The sequence below is a fragment of the Cyprinodon variegatus genome, unplaced genomic scaffold (assembly GCF_000732505.1).
Source record: "Cyprinodon variegatus isolate N-32 unplaced genomic scaffold, C_variegatus-1.0 Scaffold389, whole genome shotgun sequence".
Classification (NCBI taxonomy): domain Eukaryota; kingdom Metazoa; phylum Chordata; class Actinopteri; order Cyprinodontiformes; family Cyprinodontidae; genus Cyprinodon; species Cyprinodon variegatus.
In genome coordinates this window covers 534,197-545,531 of record NW_015150842.1, presented here as the reverse complement: position 1 = coordinate 545,531, position 11,335 = coordinate 534,197, and the positions used below count along the sequence as shown (strand labels likewise).

Below are 11,335 nucleotides of genomic sequence, written 5' to 3'. Positions count from 1 at the left end.
AACAAAGGTCAGTAGGTCAAAGACCTTGTTTGCTTGATGCATTGATGGATTTCTCTACAAAATGGAAAAGTCCTTGTTCTAAAGTCCCTCTAAACTATTTTCTCCAAATACAAATCATTTTAGTGTTGTTTTAGCTGATTTTACAAAAATAATATTGAGAACATTTTGTTTTGAAAAAAGGTACTGGTACTTACATTCTATTCCCTGTCTTTTGGTCTAATCCTTGTGTTAAGAGCCTGCAATTTTTTTTTTTTTTTAATCTTGCTTAACCTTTGACATTTACAGTTTTAGTTTGTTACTTTCTTTAATAGCATCTTTTTTTGTGTGCAATCCAATTTTGGACTGATCAAAAGTGGAAAACCACTAAAAATACAAAACTATCGTCCTAAGGAGAAAATAAATAATAACAAAACAAGATAAGAGCAACACGAACCAAAGGCCAGGATGGTTCTTGTGAGACCCACAGGGTAGGAACCCTCTTTTCTGCCCCTTCTGCCAAGGTGGCGTTCTTGTGTTTAACAGCTATTGATGGTTTTCCCCCTTCTTTTTTTTCTTACTATTTTTCCCCATCAGAACTTCAAAGCATGCAATAAACTCCTTAATTTGATCTAGTCAGACACCATTTAAATGTTATTGTATACAGGGGGAGTGGTTGCCTAGTGGTTAATCAAAGCACACCATCTTTGGCTGCAAGTACCAGGTTTAAACACCATAGAGTACTACTAAGGGTCGCCCTTAGGAGACCCTTTAGCCCCAGATTGCTCCCTGGGTGCTGCCAACTGCGTTCTAAGGGATGGATCATGAGCAGAAGACAAGCTGCTTTGTCATTTATGTTTGCAATAACAAAGTGGATTATCGTTGTCCAAATATTAAGAGTTTAAACCTTTAAGATACTATATTTTCTTATTTTGAATGCTTAATTTTTAACTCCAAACATATTGTATCTTTTCTTTAAAACTGCAGAGTAGAAAGTGTTTTTTTTTTCAGCCAATTTATTCAAATAATCATAATCAGTTTTATATACAAAACCATTGATTGTATGTTATTTTTAATGATTAATCCATTTTTTTCATAAATAAAAATCCTTGATTCTTTATGTGAAATGATAATAATGGACAATTGTTTAACACATGTGACAACTTAAGATATAGTTTAAGACTGATCAAGACTGTTACCATATAATACTCACATCATGTACACTGTATTTATCTGTACTTTGCAGAGACTAATAACTTGCTAAATATGACAAGAGCCTTTTTTCCTTTTGAATTTATTAAAAAGATTCCATCCACGGTAGTTCAGTCTGGCAACAACATTCTCAAAAAAAAAAAAAAAAATACAGTTCATAAAAATAAAGTTTACACCCCAAAAACAGCACTGAGCAAAATACCTAAGTGAAGAGGGATAAATAGAAGTCAAAACTTAAAAAATACAAAAATGTTACCTAACCTAATTCCATCTGAAAATATTGCAAATTGATCAACTTTTAAACTTTTTGGTCAGGAAGCTTTGAGTTTTAGAATCGTTTGAAAAGATTTTATGTTTTCCTATGTTAGAAAATACAAACTAGAATCTACAGATGATGCCTACATCTGCCGAATTAAAATAAAAATGTACACAGTAGAAACAGCTGGTAAATACCACATCAAATGCAACAGTGCTTATTTCTTTAAAAGGAAGCTTTGTAGTGTTCACTTTTTCTTTTTATTTAAAAACAGAGAAGGCAAACTAATCTTAAAGCTGCTCACTGCAAAAACAGCACACTGACCACAGAACAGAAAAATGAGACACCTGAAAGAAACAATAAAATACTTTATGGCTTTCATTGAATAAAGATTCATTTGCTTTGGAAATATTTAAGAAATAAAAAAATGCTTTGTATTCTTCTGAATACAAACTGCCTTTGGTGACACAAAACAAATAAAAGCAAATTGCGCAAATATTAAAATATTTTGTTCCCAGTTTTAACTGATTTCCAACTATTATTTTTTATTGAAGGAGGAAAAAATACATAAAAATGTGTTTAAAAAAATCCCCCCAACCCCCTTGTGTAGCTGTGTGCAGAACAGTATGATTGGTGAATGCATGTGTAAGGTGACGCTGCAGGAGGATTTGTGCTATGAGAAAAAAAAAAATAATTAGAAAATTGTCCACTGAAAAAAAAAGAAAGTTTTCTCTTTTTTTGCCAAAAATAAGAGAATCTAAACTCTCTCTATATGTTTGATAAGGCACAGAGTTCATTAAGGCACTAAATGTAGGTGCGGTGACATATTTAAGGCACAAATGTGATGGAAATGTCCGGTTTTGAGGCTCCAGGAGGAAATGTCCTTCTTGAAGTGATGAAATAATTTCAATATTCCTCCTTCCTTTCACTCCTCTTCTACTCTAAGTTGCTCTGAGCATCTGCCAGCAGCTCTGGATCGAAACATTCAACCGGACAGTGGATGTTCTGAAAGAAAATAAAAATAATTAGATGGTAAGTTTTAATCTTTTCAGGAATAAGAGACCAAAAAAAATGTAAAGCAGCAAAATTAAATTTTCTGCTGCCAAATTTTTACTATATTTTATTGTCATTGTGTATACACTCAGTTTATACAAAGCAAAATATTTTATTAGTCTTTAGTCTTTTGAAAAATACCCCAAAACAAAAAATTTGTTTCCCATTCATTTTATCAAATTATTGCAATTCTTAAATTCAAAAATTCTATCTTATTCTCACCAGTTTACGTAGAGCATTTTCTCTGTAGCGTTGGAAGGCATCTAAGCCACCCGGCTGCAAAACCTCAGCTTCCACGTTGGTTTGTCCTCCAGGCCTTCTGCAGTTCTCGCATCGCCAACCCTTTACCAGGAGTCAAAGAACACACATTTGATACTCAAGTAAAAACTACCTAAACATCAAACACAAATTTCACACTAAAATTAAATAAAAATAAAAATTTTAAAGGGTGTTAATCTATCTACCTCTTGTGTATTCTTTAAATCTAAGCCAAAGAAAAATCCAGCTAATGAATAGTATGAAAGTTTAGTTTCCTGTTAAGGTTTTGAACAATACAAACTGAATCATATAAATTCAAATGTAGAATTAAAAAGTCGTGTCTTTCAATCAGAAAATGAAACAAGCATAATTGCTAAGAGCTTGTTAACAACATTTTGTTGTGTTGGGTTTTTAAAAATACTGTTTATTAAAGTACAATGCTTTAGGACAATTTAAATGAATTTAAAATAATCTGCCAAAGACAAAGATTTCAAACTTTGTCACTAAATCATTAAAACATCTTGTAATGAAGCAGCTCCCCTCTTGTTCCTAACAGAAGTAATAACTGACAAAAATCTTTAGGATAATGAAGAGTAAAGCTTGGCCAAAAAAACTCTAAATTGGGCATCTTTCATAATAAACTAAAGAATAAAATATAAATTCTTCCAGCTGAAGGCAAATTAATAAACAGTTTGGTAGACTTTTTTTCCAACTGGCATTCACAGGATCATAACTTTTAACATTGTCTTTTATTCTTTTGTTTTTACTTCAATTGCACATTGCAAAATACCCTCACATATTTACCAAGTGTTAATCAGACACTACAGTGAGGCAGCCATGATGCAATCATGCAAGAAACAGAGACCTGGAAAATGCAGTCATATGTTGCTATAGTGACTCTTTTTTTTTAAAGCAGGGCTTTGAGCCAAACTCTTTCCAAAATGAAACAAACTGCATCCTTTTATCTGTGTTTATTAGAGTTCATAACTGTGGGAGAGGTAACACCAAAAGGTGAACTGATACAGAATAGAGATAGACTGATGCGTTAGCCTGCCGCTATATTTTTGGAGATATTAACGATATGTGCATGCATTCATCAATTCATTAGTGCATGAAGGAGCCATGCTTTGAGATCACATTAAGGCGCATGCATTGCTTCTCCCTCCATTTGCTATCCATTATTGATACTTTTTCTATAACATTGATTCTATATTTGACCTGTGCAAGATTCTTAATCAACATAAATATCATGTAAAATTGAGGAAGAGAAAGCAATATTGACCTAAAGTATAAAACAATCAGCAGCACATATCCTTATCATTTACACTGATATCAAAATAATAGTTTTCAGTCTTAAAAAAGTCTTTGAAATATGAGAATATTAAGCTGAAATAAACTACCTGAATAATAACAAAGTGCAATTCTTTTGCATTGGCATCTTTGATGAAGCTACACAGATGAGGCAGTAGGGCCTTCTTACCTGTTGTCCTCCATAGCATGTACATGTACAGATAGCACCCATGTAGTCCTTCTGCCACTGGCTTCCAATCTGGTACATTTTTCCGTCATCATAACAAGTTGACTCATCTTAGAAATAAAGCACAAGAAAAAGGATTAATTAAGAATTAATTTCTGGCGGGATAAAGCCAACAATTGCGACAACAATTCAAGCTTCTTAACAAAATATAACGCAGTAAGAGTTAATATTCTGTGTACTTACGTGGTTCGCATTTGAATTCTCCTTTGCCGTTGCCCAGGCAGGTGCAGCTCATCATATGACCGTTCTCAGCACGGCGATCCCACTTTTCTCCAATGCGGTAATTATTGCCGTTGTCATGACACCACTCTGTAAAAGGGAGCAGCAGCAAATAAAGCGAGAGAGAGAAAAAAAGGACGATAGGGTAGCGGTGCAGAAGTGGATAAAGTGGGGAAGTAAAAGACGTTTGATTATATATGTGAGAATTTGGCTAAAGAGTTTCTCTCTATATCTGTATTAAATGCATATAAAACATATGGAAAAAGTGTGTGAGAAATAAATTAATCTGGAATAATTATGTTAAAAAACAAAACAAATTTCATTCCTCTATGGAGCAGATATAATCCAGTGATTCTCAAACTAAACCTGGTTGACGATCCCAGTTCCTGGTATTGTCATGTTAGCTATAGACTGTTATGGACAATACAAGTAACTGAGTTTTTATGCTTAGAGGGAGCAGATGGACTGGAATGGGCGCGCTCATTCCTGCAGCGCATAGAACATTCCCCAGTCTGCTTCTATGGCAATTCATTTACAGCTAAGGAATTTATAATAAGTATATTTCAAGTTTATTGTTATGTGCTTTTATAAATTCCTTTTTTGTAAAAGCCATAGAATTATTATTCTTTTTTATAATTCTATGTTAAACTACCAAATTTTTGCAAAGCATTGCAAAGATGGGTTAGTAAGCCACTCACTGGATGAATCACACCTAAAGTGACCACTGCCGAGCCCCATGCATCGGCACCACAGCTTGAAGCCAGTCTCAGACATGCGCTCCCACTCAGAGCCCACTTCATGGTAAGTGTGTGTAAATGTATCGTAGCACACGTCTCCTCTGGGGGTAACAGGAAGGTCATCTGGAACTACAGGAGGAAAACATAAATGTGAACTTATGCAGGGTTCTCAAATTTCCGGATGCAACACGTTATAAAAAGTTGTGCTCTACCTGCATTTCCAACAGTGACGACTTCTTCCAGAACTTTCTGTTTGTCTCCATCAGTTACGGCTTCGACAACAACATTGTAGGACGCACCAGACGTCAGTCCGATCAGCGTGGCGCTGTTGGAGGTGCCTGGAAGACGCATCTGTGTAGAGAACAAGAAAGTTTAGATGCTAGCCCTCCTTTGCACACGTTTATATCACTAGAAAGAAAAAATCTGCAGGAATACCTGAAGGCCTCCTTCTTCCAGATCTGTTAAGGGGTTACAGGACACTTCATATTCTGTGGTTTCAGGGACAGGCTGCCATGAAATGGTCGTCATGGTCTTTGCTTCTTGGGGAAGCTCTGTTTCGTTGTCAGGGAAACCAAAAGCTAGACCAGGCAAAGGGGTTTCGTACACCTACAGGTTCCAAATTTGGAAAAGAAGAAAATGGTTTAACAGAAGTTTTTAAGAAGGAAAAGAGAATAGATTTCTAAATAGCTAAAAAGAAAGCAATATTTATTGTTTATTTTACATTTTTTTGACAGTATATTTTTTTGCAACAACACTTTTAGATATTGGAGAGCAACTACCTGATGACTAGAACCAGACAGTTTTAGATTAGTAGCCCATTACTGATGACCCTCTAATTGGAAACCCCAAAATTTAATATATATTTACTATTAGTGAATTACCAAATATAAGGCGAAATACCATGCTTCTGAGGAAGATAACTTCTACCTTAAATTCATGAAATTAGGTATTCTAAAAGTTTTTACACCCAAAAAAGTTTTTACATAACAGATCAATACATATCTGTAAGAGAGAACATTTTTAGTCTAAGGGGGGTAAAGGATGGCAGGAATGTTTTATGCTTTTGGAGATTTTAATGTGTTATAATGAGATTTAGAAATTGTGTCAGCCTTCTAAAACCCTCAGAGTTACGGATAAAGAGCTATGTTTTTAAAGTAGTACACACAGTGATTGCTGTTTGAGTAGGGCTAGGCATGCTAACAGATGCAAAAATGCTAAAAACAGTATAAACTGTCAATTTTGCTATAATGCTGCTTTTGCTTTAAAATGATACAACCAGATTTCTCACTTTCATGTTGCTTATGCTCCATTTAAGATTAAAGAGAAAACAACAACAAAACAAATAAAAACATGTTTTAAAACTGTAGTTATTTAGATATGTTATTGGTCAGCTTTAAATCAAAACATATCAAAGGTTCAGGTTAGGACAGTAATTAAAACATTACACACCAGGGGTACTCGGTTTCCATCAGGACCAGCTACAGGAATATAAATCAGGGGCTCTCTGAGAGTTGGTCTCTGGCCTTCCTTGGGTCCACCATAGGGACTAGGAAGTCCAACATTTGGGCCCAAGTTCTGGTACTCTGTATAAATGTGCTGACCATGCTGGTCCGGTTGGGTCTGTCCACTTGTGCCGGCCAAGTGGACGGTGTTTGAGTCAAAACTGATCATGGAAAAAAACAAGATAGATGAAAATTAGTCTAAAAATGGAACAAAAAAGTGTTTTAACCAAGTAACAATGAATTGTTTTTGCATGATACATTGAATTCCTCACATTTTGTCATTGAAGCGCTCTGGAACATCAAGAATGTCAATGGTGGGCCGATGAGGAACAGCAAGTTGCGGCAGTTCAGGTACCAAAATGTGATGACTGGCTGGTTCTGATTTTGAACAAAACACATATGTTTAAATAAAGAAACGTAATCAGAGCATTATAAAAAAATATATATATATATATATATATATATATATATATATATATATATATATATATATATAATGGCCCTAACCCTAATCTGCTCCAGTAACATTTAACCTAGTCTAAATGTTTAAATATATATTTGAAGTAAAAATATGATAAAAACGTAAAACCAAAAAAAAAAAAAAAGAATTCAGGAGAGAGTTTCTTGTTTGTCTAAATATCTATTGTTTGACTTATATATTAAGGTTAAAACATTGGCAATTAATTTTTATATCAGTTACTCAACAATCCACCAGAGGGCAGCAGAGTCCTGATGAAGCTACTTTCTTTGATGAACATAAATGTTATTTTAATAACAGTCATTTTGTTCATGGGTAAGGTTTCCATAGACATTACAACACAGCATAGAAGGCTGGGAAATGTTGACTCCATTTGAGTATTTTGTTCAAAATCTCTTTAGACTTGATTCACTAATAACTGTTATAATAAAATAAAAATATGAAAGCTTACTTTGTCTATAATAAAGAGGACAATAAAAAAATCTCAACCTTTAAGCACTGAGATGTGTTGACTTACGCGTTCTGGCTTTGCCCACAAGCGGTTTGCTTCTCAAAATGTTCTGCAGTGCTACAATGTTAATAACATATTCCGTTCCTGGTTTAAGACCTACAATCAAATCAAAACACATCATCAAATGTTATTTTGTTTTTTACATTTACCGCATTTAGTAAAGTGAATATAGAGTTTGTATTTGCATTTATTTTTTTCCATCTCACCATTGATGGTGGCGGAGCTCTGGCCTGCATGAGGTCTAGGAATGAGCTCTTGAGGCAAACCCCCAGCCTCCTCATAAGTGACATAGTAGCCGGTGATCCTGGGACTGAGTGATGGCTCCCACATAAAGGAGATGCTGGTAGGATTCAGTGAGGTAAAGCGAATGTTGGTGGGTGGGATAACTGTTGGTTGAGCTATAAAACAAACAAGCAAGATGTTTCTCAGAAAACGTTTGTTTTTTTGGCTATAAACAGAAAATACGAGCCTCTATTCCTATTTGACGACTCATGAGTGCCATCTACCTACAACATAGGCTCTATCTAACAATGTTTTATGTCTTTCCTAAATGTTTTTTGACTTCCTGGAGCTGTAAGAACACAAAGCAGTTTCGTTTTACATCAGTGACAAAACTTAAAAAAATATCAGTTTAAGCAAAAAGTAAATGAAAATATGTGAAAATATTGCTTACGTTTCAGTGCAGGATAAATCACTTACAAACAACACAATTTATAGCCTTAGAATCATAATCAAAGAGAGCAGACATAGCAAGCTGAATGAACATTAAAAGATTGGAAAACTTTTAGTGCAATTATTGAAATATTACACAGAATAAACCCTTTAAAAACTTCTGCACCCTTTCCAAACATTTGGTTTCCCCAAATGTGACCCCGGTGACCCCAATAAACAGTAAGAAACTGGAAGGCTTGATGTAATCTTAATATTTACTGTGAACAAAGATCTATAAACCACAACATTCAGAAATTTGCTTTTAGCATGTTTGTCCATATATATATTATGTGAGGTAAGTTATTTCCATAACTGTGCTTAAATAATCTTGCATAAGATGTTTACAGTGGATCTATAGCTGTGCTATAACACACCCTCTAAACACTGTAATTGTGGAACTCACTGGAGATAGAGATGAAAATCACTGTTTCTTAACTGGTCCACCAAAATAAAGTAAAAACATCTTATTGATTTATTGCAAGTTTTTAGAAGGACTAATGCAATAACTAATGTGCAATCACTATTTAATACCCTGTACAATAACCTGTTTATATGTAATACTCTGTGCAATAACCATATATATAAATACCTATTTATATAAATACCTATTTAATACCTTGTACAGTAACCTGTTAACATTTAATACTCTGTGCAATAAATATATGTATAAATACCTATTTATATGAATACCTATTTAATAACCTGTGCAATAATCCTGTTAAAAAAGAGACTTCAGCTGTTTATATATATATATATATATATATATATATATATATATATATATATATATATATATACATATATACATATACATATATACGTATATATATATATACATACACATGTGAACGCACTATATATACTATATATACCTCATGCACCTTTTTTTTTCTTTTTGACTATTGAGCCAATGTGACAAGTTAATTTCTCAACTGTGAAATTTAATAGTCTACCGGTATCTTATCTTATTTCCTTAAAACCATTTTCAAATATTAGCTTACTTCAGTACATGTATGTACATACAATAAGGAACCATTTCTGCTGAAAAAGGTGTGAACTACCTGTGGAAGCAGTGAGTTCAAAAGGCGAGCTTCGTCCGTTGCCCTTCAGCGTGTAGAGGTTAACCTTGTAAGTAGTGCCAGGCTCCAGACCTACAGGTGGTCATTAACATGTTAGTCTATCTGGGTGAGTCAAACAAATACTAAAAACCATGGTGACTGTACTAATAAACTTTATTTTATTTGATTAGAGAAAGTTGTTTACCTTCCAGAATGTACTTGCGGGATTCAGGGCCGATGGTCCTCTGAATGGGGATGTAGCCTGAAGAGGCGGTGATGGGCGCGGCTTCAATCAGGAACCCAGAGATTGTCTCAGCCTTTGCTCTCCAAGTGAGGGTGATGGAGGAATCTTTAATTTCAGATATACGTACACGCCGAGGCGGACTGATGTCTTCGAGAGAATGAGTGACAGAAAAAGATAATTAGTGGGTGTTATGCCAAAAACTAATTGGTTCTTTTTTTGTGTTGTTTTTTAACGTCAATGTAAAAAACTCACTTTCCAGAGTGGTGACCTCTCCTTGGATTGGTCTGCTGGTGAGAGAGTTCTTCAAGGCATACACATAGACTTCATAGGTTGTTGCAGTCTAAAAAATAGTAAAATAGAAAACTTTAGAGTCTGAGATCCAATATGAAGCTGCAGTTTTACTTCACTTTAGACCCATTCATGTTTGAAAGTATTTTGAAGTGACATTTTTGTGCATTTCTATCTGGTGTCTATTAAAACACTCTCTGATGATTGTTTTCTTAATGGTTTCCAGTGGATTTCATTCCTGCTCACCATGAGTCCAGGGATGTGGACCTGCGTGCTGTCCGGGGCCACACTGATCTCTTTAGTGGGTCCACTCTTCTTCTTTGGGTTTACCACCACACGGTACCCAGTGAGGCCAGGTAGACCAGTTATCAGATTTTCCTGACCAGGCGAAGTCCAGCTCATAGTAAACGATGTTGAGCCAACCTCAGTAAACTGGAGGTTGGTAGGAGGAGAGATAGCTAGATGAATAAAAAAAAGACATAGTAGGAAATAAATGATTCTGTGGCACAAATCAGGACTTTCACATAGGAAAGATTCAATAAAAATGCTCCAAATCCAAATAAATTAACCGTAAATCTTCCCCACCTGTAGCTTGCGTCCCAATCAGAGGAGTACTGGTTGTGCCTCCATGCACGGCAATGACCTTTACTGTATATTCAGTTCCAGGCTGGAGTCCATGGATAACAGCTGACTCAGCATCTCCTCTTGGAGCCGGATACAGCTCTCTCTCTCCTTCCTCTGAACTAGAATACAAGACACGGTAGGACGTAACAAATCCCTCTGGGCTATCCCAGGTGATCCGTAAGGCAGTGGAACCAACGTCTGTAAAGGTAAGGTCCTTGGGACGATCTACATCTAGAAGAGGAAAGAGAATAGTTGTTTGTTTTTTCGATTAAAGTTGAGCACAATAAATAGCTGTTTACTTTTCTCTATAGTATTCAGACTTACTTGTAGCAGCATTCACCACTAGAGGAGAGCTTTCACCGTTTTGACCCAGGGCATTCACACTAAAAATATATTCTGCTGTCGGCAGCAGGCCTGAGAAAGTAAACTCAGTCTGATCTGAAGGGGGAGAGCACAAAACAAAATGTAGTACTGAAATCTCCACTCATATTTACACTACTGAAGCTTTTCCATATTTTGACAGGTTACAACCACTCATTCAGTGCCTATTTGCACCACATATATTAAGGCTCTCCATATCAAAGTGTTTGTTTTTTGCACCATTTTTTTTCTCTAATAATTGATAATTTTCATTTTCTGTCTGAAAAGCTGTACTAAACGAAATTTCGTTT

At 35.1% G+C, this 11,335-nt stretch overlaps 1 protein-coding gene across 1 annotated transcript in view; it reads right to left on the bottom strand.

Moving 5' to 3' along the window:
* Positions 1-1,257: 1,257 nt before the first annotated feature.
* Positions 1,258-11,335, bottom strand: part of LOC107092660 (fibronectin-like) — a 35,609-nt gene continuing 25,531 nt past the window's right edge. The window contains exons 33-49 of the mRNA XM_015387257.1: positions 10,989-11,102; positions 10,626-10,895; positions 10,287-10,498; positions 10,005-10,092; positions 9,714-9,899; positions 9,512-9,601; positions 7,946-8,137; positions 7,746-7,835; positions 7,023-7,128; positions 6,698-6,911; positions 5,684-5,854; positions 5,461-5,599; positions 5,210-5,377; positions 4,476-4,601; positions 4,236-4,342; positions 2,720-2,839; positions 1,258-2,449 (exon numbers count right to left, since the gene is read on the bottom strand). Of these exons, the coding sequence (XP_015242743.1) occupies positions 2,381-2,449; positions 2,720-2,839; positions 4,236-4,342; positions 4,476-4,601; positions 5,210-5,377; positions 5,461-5,599; positions 5,684-5,854; positions 6,698-6,911; positions 7,023-7,128; positions 7,746-7,835; positions 7,946-8,137; positions 9,512-9,601; positions 9,714-9,899; positions 10,005-10,092; positions 10,287-10,498; positions 10,626-10,895; positions 10,989-11,102 (2,462 nt within the window). The 3' untranslated portion in view covers positions 1,258-2,380. The remainder of the gene's footprint in view (positions 2,450-2,719; positions 2,840-4,235; positions 4,343-4,475; positions 4,602-5,209; positions 5,378-5,460; positions 5,600-5,683; positions 5,855-6,697; positions 6,912-7,022; positions 7,129-7,745; positions 7,836-7,945; positions 8,138-9,511; positions 9,602-9,713; positions 9,900-10,004; positions 10,093-10,286; positions 10,499-10,625; positions 10,896-10,988; positions 11,103-11,335) is intronic.